The 12198-nt window shown below is 34.7% G+C and overlaps 1 protein-coding gene across 2 annotated transcripts; it reads left to right on the forward strand.

The window, feature by feature from the left end:
* The first annotated feature begins 1387 nt into the window (after positions 1-1387).
* LOC128192488 (2',5'-phosphodiesterase 12-like) lies at positions 1388-12030 on the forward strand. 2 transcript variants are annotated; one of them, XM_052865205.1, is made up of 8 exons: positions 1405-1478; positions 1565-2311; positions 5928-6067; positions 6634-6796; positions 7198-7327; positions 7628-7783; positions 8043-8160; positions 10758-12030. In XM_052865205.1, exons 2-8 carry the CDS (start codon positions 1593-1595, stop codon positions 11012-11014), a joined length of 1683 nt encoding a protein of 560 aa, XP_052721165.1. In that variant the 5' UTR covers positions 1405-1478; positions 1565-1592; the 3' UTR covers positions 11015-12030. The 2 variants fall into 2 exon arrangements, with proteins under 2 accessions (XP_052721164.1, XP_052721165.1); XM_052865204.1 differs by having other exon boundaries at positions 1388-2311.
* Positions 12031-12198: the final 168 nt, after the last annotated feature.

The raw sequence follows: 12198 nt of genomic DNA on the forward strand, positions 1-12198 counted from the left end.
AGAAATACAGTGCATCAGTTAATTCGTTTTATCCTGTTTTATCCAGACCATAACAAAAAAAAAAGGTTGCTAAAAGGATCGTGGACGACTTTACAAGAATTTTTCAACATTTCCGCTGAGGTAGAACTTAAAATTACGTTTTTATAAAATAAATAACATAGGTGACTGAACAAATATATCTTATTGATATTACCAATTTAGAGAATTAAAAAAAAATCCCATCTTGTTTAGCTTGAAGCTAACGGGTTTCTTTGCAACATCTACAATACCAAATGCACTGAAGAAGTAAGATACTAGTATCATATATTTTGGAAATATTCTTTGATGATGTCGATACTAGTATAAATTGAAGACTCGATCTTTGTTGTGTCATCTCAAACTGGGAAATTTTTTTCAATGCTACGTATTTGCTAGAGAAAAGGGATGTAGCATATGATTTCTTTCACAGGAAATTGACTTATAATTTTGGTAAAACCCATGTGCTACTCGGGCCTTCGCCCCCTGAACCCCCTCCCCCCCACCGGGGCTTAATTTGCCCTAAACCCCAGACCCCGGCCGGGGGGGGGGGGGGGGGGGGGGAGAGAATTGCCTTTAGCTAGCGTACTGATGTACACTAACAGTAATTTAGTCAATTTAACTTTACTTTTTACAATCAATTTATTATTTGATTAAAAGAAAGAAAGAATTAAAAGATGTAAATATAACTAAAAAATAAAATTTTATTGTTGTAGTTCGAAACGTGACATCTTCTGTAAATCTGAAGTTTAAACTACATTTAATATTGTATTGCTGTTGAAAATTGTAATAAGTTATGGGAAATTGAAAAAAAAAATATTGTTTAAATAAATCTGAGATTGTTTGAATTAATGGTATATTGTATTAATCCTAATAAATAAAAAAATTGTGATGCCTAGTAAGACGATCAATATATCTATGCATTAAAAAACCCACATAAGATATATAAATATGTTCACCATGTTCACATAGAATGATTATATGCATATGTATTCATGACGTGAAAAGTATTAAATGACTGCTATTACTTATTTATTTATCATAGGCCTATATATTTACCATGCAGTCTGTTTACCTCCAACAGAGACATAAATAAATGTTATTTATGTCTCGATCTGCCTCCACGTACGTTTCTCTTAAATTTTAAATATACTATTTTTAAAATTTAAGAGAAACGTACGTGGATTATACCTACAGGAAAACAACTTTAGATCCACTTACAACTGTAGGCCTTCTTTTATATATTTTTTAAAGAACGTTACTGTTGATATATGATATATCTCAATCATAAATTTCGGGGGGGGGGGGGGGGGGGGGGGGGGGGGGGGGGAGGCATCCTACCTATATGCAGTGGTAATCGGGTTCGGGATACTTGAACTTGCAGAGGAAATTCTAGTCAGCATTGCAAAACCACGTGAAAGCTTTCAGTTTACAATTTTAAACAGCTGATCAACAATAGAAAAGTAAATATTGCAACGTGTATATGCAATGGCATGTCTCTTTCTATAGGAAGGCAATTGTACTTAAGTACAGGTTTATTTATCAACAGATTGACAGTATTAGCCATTCGGCGGAACATGGCATCGTCTGTTATTACTGTGCAGTCTGCCCCAGAAACCAATAAGATGACAGTGGAGTTTAACTATTCCCACAAAGGTGCAAATTCCAAACAATTCCGTATGGAGAGATTGAAGGAGGAAGAAATTGGTCAGACTTTATCACGATTGAAAAACTCGATAGCGTCTAAATTTTTGAAAAGAAAGAGAAAGAAAAACGAAGCAGAACAAGAAGAAGAAGAGGTTCAGTTAAAGTTCAGAGTAAATGGTGTAGAGGTTGACACAGAGAGCAAAATGTGTGTATCTGATGTTTTGAAACATGGGTCAGAAGTATGTATCAATGAACAGAAGTATCAGGTATCTGTCAATCCCCCCACAGCGGTCAAAATTGACCTTCCTAAAAGTATCATGTCAGGATTTCCCGTGTTCCCAAAGGTCCAACTGTTGTTTGCAAACTCCACGGACTGTGAATACCGCTGGAATAGGGTTCACAAAAATCACCATAATATTAGCCTCTCGGAGCAAAAAGAGGCTACAAAACTTTTATCAAACGAACTAATGTATGCACCAACCAATAATGACATTGACTTCAAGTTAGAGTTCACCTGTGTTCCTAAATGTGGGGACAGGTCTGGAGTACCAGTGTCGGTGATCAGTAAAGTTGAGGTGGAAGCTGGACCAGGGATATGTCCATTTGAAACAAGACACATGTACACTGCAGATCCGACAGATAGTTCAAGGTATAGATAATATATGAGGTATCTTAGGTAATTTTCTACTTTCATTTTCCAATGGTTTTGTACTGTATCCTTTTTAGCTCACCTGAGCCAAAGGCTCAAGTGAGCTTTTCTGATCACAATTTGTCCGTTGTCTGTCGTCGTCGTTGTCGTCGTCGTTGTAAACTTTTCACATTTTCATCTTCTTCTCAAGAACCACTGCGCAGCATTGTTAAGGCGTCCCGATGCTAAAATACGACTGGAAAACGATATTATTTGATTCATGGGAAAAATAATTTTACCGGGAGTATTTCTTTAAATCTATGTTACATTTATTGACATCGATGTTAAACATTATATTTGATGCATTTTTGTGACGTCATATGTACTTCGTAATCACGTGACAGGCGAATCCTAATATTGCAAATGATCTAGTTAAAACGCATCGGCGCAGGTGATTAATGACATTAAATCATACATATCTTTAAGAAAAATCCTTTGTTAAGTCATAAACTTTGAAGTTCTTGCTTGGGAAAGAAATAGATATTTCGTTTATAGAAGATATTGTTGAAACATTCCACAAAATCATCAAAATAATGCACATTTTTACTAATCAAAAGCGATTTACAAATAATTGGGGTAAATCCATAGGTTTCCGCAGCACGATTCACATTGGTACTTATATTCTCTACCAATTTTACGTAAAATATTCTAAAATTGTGTTGATCTTTCACCTGCGCCAAGCTGGTTTTACATGCATTAAAATTTCTTCATTCAGTTGTTTACACGTAGCAGGGAGAGTCTCCAAACCACTAGTTTATAAATAGTCTTTTACTTAAAACGAAGCTTTAAAACTGCCGATTATTTGATACTGGTTTTTAATATGAATGATTTCTGTACGTCTAGAAATTAACTGCAGCATCTATATAAAGGAAACATGCGGTATTATACTGGTTTGATATAATTCCCTTTTAACGTTAAGATACATTCCCTGAGAACTATCGACAGGAATGCAGATCGTGACGTCAAAGTTAATTATGACGTCATATTATATGAAGTGACTTTCTACATATCGCATCGGGAAGCCTTAACATGCCCGCGTGGGCAGATTTCAACCAAATTTGGCACAAAGCACCACTAGGTGAAGGGGATTCAAGTTTCTTCAAATGAAGTGCCACGCCCTTTTCAAAGGGGAGATAATTGAGAATTATTGAAAATTTGTTGGTATTTTTCAAAAATCTTCTTCTCAAAAACTATTCGGCCTGAAAAGCTTAGACTTGTGTGGAGGCATCATCAGGTAGTGTAGATTCAAGTTTGTTCAAATCATGGTCCCCGGGGGTAGGGAGGGGCCACAAGAGGGGGATCAAGTTTTACATAGGAATATATAGAGAACATCTTTAAAAATCTTCTTCTCAAAAACTATCAGGCCAGAAAAGCTCAAAATAAAATGGGAGCATCCTCAGGTAGTGTAGATTCAAGTTTGTTCAAATCATGGTCCCCGGGGGTAGGGTGGGGCCACAATTGGGGGATCAAGTTTTACATAGGAATATATAGAGAAAATCTTTAAAAATCTTCTTCTCAAAAACTATTAGGCCAGAAAAGCTCAAATTAAAATGGAAGCATCCCCAGGAAGTGTAGATTCAAGTTTGTTCCAATCATGGTCCCTGGGGGTAGGGTGGGGCCACAATAGGGGGATCAGTTTTTACATAGGAATATATAGAGAAAATCTTTAAAAATCTTCTCCTCAAAAACTATTAGGCCAGGAAAGCCAACTTTGAGTGGAAGCATCCTCAGATAGTGTAGATTCAAGTTTGTTTAAATCATGGTCCCTGAAGGTAGGGTGGGGCCACAATTGGGGGATCATGTTTTACATAGGAATATATAGATAAAATCTTTAACAATAATCTTCTCAAAAACTATTAGGCCAGAAAAGCTTAAATTAAAATGGAAGCATCCTCAGGAAGTGTAGATTCAAGTTTGTTCAAATCATGGTCCCCGGGGGTAGGGTGGGGCCACAAGAGGGGGATCAAGTTTTACATAGGAATATATAGAGAACATCTTTAAAAATCTTCTTTTCAAAAACTATTTAGCCAGAAAAGCTCAAATTAAAATGGAGGCATCCTCAGGAAGTGTAGATTCAAGTTTGTTCAAATCATGGTCCCCGGGGGTAGGGTGGGGCCACAAGAGGGGGATCAAGTTTTACATAGGAATATATAGAGAACATCTTTAAAAATCTTCTTTTCAAAAACTATTAAGCCAGAAAAGCTCAAATTAAAATGGAGGCATCCTCAGGAAGTGTAGATTCAAGTTTGTTCAAATCATGGTCCCCGGGGGTAGGGTGGGGCCACAATTGTGGGATAAATTTTTATATAGGAATATATAGAGAAAATCTTTTTAAAAATTTCTTTTAAAAACTATTTGGCCAAGAAAGCTCAAATTGGCGTGTAACCATCCTCAGATAATGTAGATTCAAGTTTGTTCAAATCATGGTCCCTGGGGGTAGGGCGGGGCCACAATGGGGGATAAATTTTTATAAATAGAGAAAATCTTTAAAAGTCTTCTTCTCAAAACTATTAGGCCAGGAAAGCCCAATTTTGAGTGGAAGCATCCCCAGATCATATAGATTCAAGTTTGTTTAAATAATAGTCCAGGGGTAGGGTGAGGCCACAATGGGGGATGAATTTTTACTTAGGAATATATAGAGAAAATCTTTAAAAATCTTTTTTTTAAAGACTATTTGGCCAGAAAAGCTTAAACTTGTGTAGAGGCATCCTCGGGTAGTGTAAATTCAAGTTTGCAAAATCACAGTCCTTAGTGGTAGGACAGGACCGTGATAGCGGTTTGAATTTTTACATAGGAATATATAGAGAAAATCTTTAAAAATATTCTGGGAAAGTTTTCGGTCCAAAACTCAGTATTTAGTGTGAAAGCACAGGCTATGCAGATTTAAGTTTGATGAAACCATGATTCCCTAGAGAAAAGTGGGGCAACGAAAAGGGGGGGGGGGTTTATAGGAATAGAGAAAAATCTTCTTACAGGTACAACAACAAAAGGGGCTTGGTATTTACCAAAAAATAAGAGGTGGATAAATTTTTTTTAGCAAGATCTACTGTACTCAGTTGTCAAGATATTTTGATACTGTAATGCTAATTTGATCAGAATTAAGGCAATTGTTGCTCAGGTGAGCGATGTGGCCCCTGGGCCTCTTGTTTTGTAACCCCATTCTCCTTTAAAAATGAAAAAAGATGTACCATAAATACAAAAGTATTACCTAAAATCACAGTCCTAATTTCTTTTACATTTAAAAAAAAGTAATGCACTAATGGGGGCATAAGGACCTCAGAAATACGGAGAGCATTTCTTTTAAAATTTAACTGTACCCTATCTTACATTAGTGACCTGTACATGCAACACACTGCTATCTTTTTTAAATATATTTCATTAGTTTTAATTAATTTCAAGAAACCATTATTTTATTATCATTGAATAAACTCTGGGGTTTTTTTTCTTTATTGTAACACGTGTAAACTTAAACATCTAATGTATAGGTATTGTGTAATGAAATGTGCATGCCCATTCTTCATGCTCAACCTATGCTCTATCTAATATCTAAAATGTATGTTCATTTCTGTTTACATAGTTTCAGAGTGATGACCTACAATATTTTAGCAGATGTATTTGCTGACTCTGAATTCACCAGAACAGAACTGTACCCTTACTGTGCTCCATATGCATTGTCCATAGATTACAGAAAACAGCTGCTGATGAAGGAAATTCTTGGTAAAATCAACTCACTTTCAACTATTTAATAAATCTTGTATTGGTAAAACGTTATACATATGTTTAGCATTTAATGGTTAACTTTGTAATGTGATGAAAGACAGAAGGATGAACATGATGGAGATTCAAAACAAGTCCATCTGAATGTGATCATTCAGGTGCTCATTCAACTACCGGTATCTGGTACCGGAAATGAAGCTGGTCTGACTATCACTATTTGATAAGCTTAAGAGTTTGCTGTCTTGTGGTAGGTAAAGGATGAGCATATAAATTGAATAATTAGTGTTTGTATTGTCATTAATTGCGCATTGCAATGCAACAGTAGGATGATAGTGTATACCTTTGCTTATAAATGACAATGGAAAACAATTTCACTCTTTAATATTAAACATGTTAAAATTGCTGAGAGTACACATAGAAAATAAATAACCAGCACGACAGAGAGCAGGAATACTTAAAGGATATAAAACTGTCACTTGTTTAAAAGAATTAAACTACCAGGTATCTGTTAACTCCAACATGGCAGTACAGTACATCTCAGTGAATGAATTCATTGTTTTATATAGGGTACAATGCTGATATCATTTGCCTACAAGAAGTTGATGAGAAGGTGTTTACGAAATTCTTGCTGCCAGCCCTTGAATTGAATGGTTTCTCTGGAGTGTACAAGATGAAGTCAGGAAAAGTAAAGGAAGGAGAGGCTCTGTTTTACAGGACATCCAAGTTTAAGTCAGTGGTTCTTTCTTGAACTCTCTAGTGCAGCTGAAATCTGATAAAAATAAATCCACAAAGTTTGGTTTGATTACTGTATTGTTGAACACATAAATTTCTTGTTTTATGACAGCATAAGAAATGAAGGGGATTCAGTGTTAAGAATAAAGTAACTTTAGAGGCTGTAAAATGTGGCATCTGTGATTGAATATACTAGTAGATACATGTACCAGGGATCTGATTATATGATTATAAATTGAAATTTGATGTGAAATTATTTTGGAAGAAAAACTATATTTAACTATAGATTATTGACAGCAATACCCTAAAAAATTCCTGTATGAAAAGGATTCTGTCATCAAAATTCATCTGATATAAATGTTGATGATTTATTTGTAAACATGGATTAACCCTTCCAGGATGATCAGTGAACACAACATTGACTTAACAGACACTCTGGAGGAGGATGGCTGTAGGGATATCAAGGAGAAAGTGGTCAAATATCAGGACGTCTACGAGTTTTACAAAAAAAGAAAGAATATCCTACAAGTAAGACAACTAACAGTGTAGCATGCAGGGAACAACATGATCCATAGCAATCAATAATTATATTTGTGTATCGAAGAAATTGATCTTTACTCATACTTGTACTAAACCATGCAATCTCAATCCTTTTAAAAAATAAATGAGCAATTGTTTAGCCAATTCTGAATACCTGTATGTATTACAGTGAATGCATATTGCACTAATACTGTTAGTAGCTGTTATCGCTATGTATGTGATCATTCAGCAATGTGTTTACCGGTATATGATATAAATACCTAGAATAGCTGTTGTTCTGTGCTGTAGGTATGTGTGCTGGAATCCCTGGCTGACCCCCAGAAGAAGCTGTGTGTGGCCAACACTCACCTGTTCTTCCACAGGGACTACAGCTACATCCGGGTTCTTCAGGGGGTGGTCAGCATGAGACACCTAGAGATGGTGATGAACAGTTACAAGGAAAAGGTCAGCTCTTTTCTTAGTTATCAGTAAACACCAGTACAGGAAGCTTTATTGTCTAACATTCATTTCCGACCACCTGCTCTTCTGAACACAGACCTAAACTTTAAATGTATAAATAACATTCAAGTGATGATTTAATGACAATTGTTTTCTTGTAAGTCAGTATTTTCTGTTGGATGAAAAAAAAAATGAACTTGTACATTGTATATCAGGTTTTTCAAAATGAATTCAAACATCTTATTTATTTTTCTGTTTGGATTAGGGAGACAGCATTTCCTTGGTCTTCTGTGGGGATTTCAATGCAAGCCCTGAGAGTGCTCTACATGGATTCATGACCAAAAGTCAAATTATTCCAGGGGAATACAAACTCAGAATCAAAGGTACACTTTACCAGGGTTGGAAATAAGAGCCCGCCCGACCGCCCAAGACGGTCTTTTCTTAGGCGGGCAGGGGTGAAACTTCAAAAGACAGCCCGGCAGTTGGGCTAATTTTAATAGCCAGTTCCTAGTTTAAAACCAACAATTTCTTTTTTTAAGTTTTTTACCTCATTCACAAAAAGTACAGACAATGTCAGTTGTTAGGTTTCATTGAGAATTAGGTAAGCTCTACAAGTTGTAATCTATTCGCTCTTTGGTCTGAATGATTGTTATAGCAAACCAGTGTTCACAATACAATTTTGTTCGGCACTATTGCAATAGAAGCAACATGCTACATGTAGATGATGCGCAATTTTTGATTTTGTCAATTCCCAAAAAGCGTTCCTTGATTGACGCTAAGGGAAAAAAAAGTATACAACCAAAACAAAAGACACCGATGTACAGTTCCGGGATGGAAAGTAGAATTTGAATGGCTGATAAGTTATGAAACACAAGGGAAGCTCTATTGTAAAGAATAACGAGGGTGGATAGGTTGTACACCATTATTATTTTTTATGATATATTCTGACCAAAATTACGCATATTTAGATGTGGGTAGTTGATTTTAAACAATCTTCTGGCAAAATCTCCCTTTACAACTTTTAAAACAATAATTCATAAACGATTTAGTAGCAAATAAACACAAAGACAAAAGAGTTTACTCGGAGACATCAAAGTTACTCATGTGGTTGAAAATCAAGTACAAGCATTTTCATCCCCTGTGCAAGTAATTGGTATAAGAAAATCAAGTTACCTCGTATTTTTACAAAAGCGGAAAATTTATGCGTTTTAACCGTTTTTATCTCATTGAAAATAGAGACCTGTCACTGGTGGAAAACCCCTAAAAACAAACGAGAAAACTGGAATTATTACGTTTTGACCATATTTTGAACCTACAGAAAAATAGTGTTGTGAGACCAAAACACAATTAGCAGTTAAATGGAGTGCATCTGAACGAATAAATAAATTTTTATTAAATTTATTTACAGTTGTTTTAATTTAATCCCTTTCAATATTTGATATCATATTATTGTCAATCTTTGAAATTGTTTAGAAAGTTCATGATTCTGACATTGTTAGCTGGCTTCTAAAAGAGGGTTTATAATTATATACATGTAGATGAATAGTTTAATTTTTTAAGCATGTTAAACTTAATAATAAGCATTCTTTGGGTTATGTTTAGATATGGTTTTAAATACTTGTAAAAGTTAAAGATTTTGAGGGGCCTGTGTTACAGATGTAAATATTAAGCTTTATGTATAGTTCATTCATAATAATGAACATTTTTATCAGGACTGGCAGATTTTGGGCAGGGCTGGTAACTTTTTAAAGTAGCCAGCCCTGTGGCTGGCTGCTATTTTTGGTGAATTTCCAACCCTGACTTTACAAAAATCTTGATCATTTTAAAATGATTCCTAGCTCTCTAAATGACTTAAATCCAACATTCTAGTAAAAATAAAATGGTTTATTATACCTCTGTATTATTTTCTGTGTAAAATTACGACGAATAAACATGCTATTCTATCTAACAGTGAAATAGTTTCCGGCTATCAGAATCTGCCCATAGTGAATAGTCATCGAAAATATTCACTGGCGACATTTGCCTCGTTTTTAAACTCCTATATATATACTGACTATTTGCAGAAAAGCAAGTTTATTCTCCCCCCAAAAGCAGCCATTTCCCTTGGCTTTGCCCGAGAAATAGCTGCTGTTTCAGGGGACAATAAACTTGCTTTGGTCCTCATAGCCAGTCAATAGGTATGTAATATTAACCTGCACATGACCTATGAGGCGAATATAACATTTGTTACTTATAATTGGTTATCATTGTTCCTGTCGTGTCATACAATAAAATTTCGCATTTCTCAATATGTTCAGCAATGCCTTTAACCTGACATTCACAAACTAAGTAAAGGCAATGAGGTGACACTCAATTTGAAATGTATGTGTGAATTTGTCACTGAACCATATAATAAAACAATTATTGCAGCTGTTTTTTTCAATCAGTAGGATGATTTAGCTACCCTCAAAATATAATATTCACCTTGTGCTCCGAGCCGTCAATATTGTACTTCTCGGGTAGCTAGGTTGTTGTATTGACCTAAAAACACCAATAATGTATATTAGTATGAATGATTAATTCCTACCTCTCTGATAAGCTGATATCCATCAATCTAGAGAAAAATCAAACATTATATTCACCTGCGAGTGACCTAGGTGGTCAATTAACATTTGATTTTCTCTACATATTGGACTAAAAATAGATCGTTCAATGAAATATCTCTTTTCTAAAATTGTTTGGCTATGGCTTCAAACTAAAATCTTTGCTTGACAACACTTAATTTGATATGTCTATCAATTTTTCGCTAAATCATATTGCTGTTGTTGTTTTTTTGATCAATTTGATGATTTAATTAGCTAAACCATCGCATTGACCTTAAAAAACAGCAATCATTGTATAATATTACCTTTGTACATGTATCTTTACAAATTATTGCTCTTCCTTTTGAACTGTAGTCTTGTGTAGTAGATTTTAATTATGTTACAAAATCTTGTTCTAGACACTGGAGAAGAAGTGACCAGCTTTGATTTCACTCATGGTTTTAATCTGTCCAGTGCCTGTGGTTATCCCGAGTACACAAACTATGTGGGGGCATTCCAGGGACACCTGGACTATGTGTTTGTGGACCAGACCCTAGAGGTAGTCAGTGTGGTTCCCGCCCCGGACCATGAACTGGTGACCCAGCATAGAGCTCTGCCAAGTGTTGTGTTCCCCTCAGACCATATAGCTCAGATTTGTGTAATGAAGTGGAAGTAAACGAGGACAAAAATTTCTATTTCATTAATTAATTAATTCTTAAAGCCTGATCTTTCATTTTATAGGATATAAAAATATTTTGAAACATTTCCCAACTCTTTGATGTTTATTTTTGCCGTTAGTCAACACTGCAAAAATTATTTAACTAAACTCTCTCCCTGGGTAAAGGGAAAAAAAACAAGCAGAATATTTATACAGAGAAAATTTTATTAAAAATTGTGAAAAAATGACTTCAAATACTAATAATAGATACATGTAGAACATCTCGTGACAAGTATTGCACTATGCATGTACATGGATTGAAATTCATCAAAGCTAATGGTTAATAGTGGTCTATAAGTATATTTTAACCGTGCCACTGCAATATGAAGGTGTAAAAATATCTCCAAAATTACAAGTTAAAGTGATGACAGAAATTTTAATACAGGTTATCGTGTAAGAATGCTTGGTAGTCGTGGTCATTTTATAGATTTTTAGGCAGATCTGATGGATCATTTGCTGACCGTCTAGCGTCGTTAAAACAGTGTTTAGGGATCAAAAGAAACATACCCAAACCAAAAGTAACTAAACCTTTTGTTATAGTAGCAAGTTAATACAATCAAAATGTTGTTACCAATCAAAATGAAGTCTTAATTGCTACATGTATTAAATCATAATATAAAATGTTTTAATTTATCACAAAGACAATATGGTTGCTGTTTTTTTTCTTCACAACCAGCTCCTTCTTCAGGTCTCGATTAGTTACCAATCAAAACTGAGTGTAACAGTCTTAAGTGATCAACTGTAACATGTTACATAGACATGTGACCAATCAAAGTCAAATGAGTTGAGGTCATAAGTGACCATTCAAGGCCAAGTGTAATATAAAGTCATAAATGTCTAGCCGACTTTATCCACGTTTGTCTCACTTGCTGATGAATGCTTGAATACACAGTTTAAAACACAGAAATTTTAGTAAAAAAGTAGACATTTACTGAATCAAAATAGATTATATCATCCACAAAATACATAGACTTTTACAAACAAAAAAGAAATATGAAAAGGTTTTATGAAAAAAATGCTAAAAAAGCCCAACAATATAGTAGATGTAAATGTAAACAAACAACTACATCACATCAACTTTTTATATAAAGAAAAAGATATCATTACAAAAAATAATTGTACAAAAGAAAGAACAAATTTCA

Source organism: Crassostrea angulata, chromosome 7 (genome assembly GCF_025612915.1).
Source record: "Crassostrea angulata isolate pt1a10 chromosome 7, ASM2561291v2, whole genome shotgun sequence".
NCBI lineage: Eukaryota > Metazoa > Mollusca > Bivalvia > Ostreida > Ostreidae > Magallana > Magallana angulata.

What these genes read in the sequence shown, in the direction of transcription:
- LOC128192488 (XM_052865204.1), top strand. Translation starts at nt 1,509, where the DNA reads ATGTCTCTTTCTATAGGAAGGCAATTGTACTTAAGTACAGGTTTATTT. An exon ending in GCTGATGAAGGAAATTCTTG is followed by an intron (nt 6,068 to 6,633) that starts GTAAAATCAACT and finishes TGTTTTATATAG; the next exon opens with GGTACAATGCTGATATCATT. An exon ending in TGAACAGTTACAAGGAAAAG is followed by an intron (nt 7,784 to 8,042) that starts GTCAGCTCTTTT and finishes TGTTTGGATTAG; the next exon opens with GGAGACAGCATTTCCTTGGT.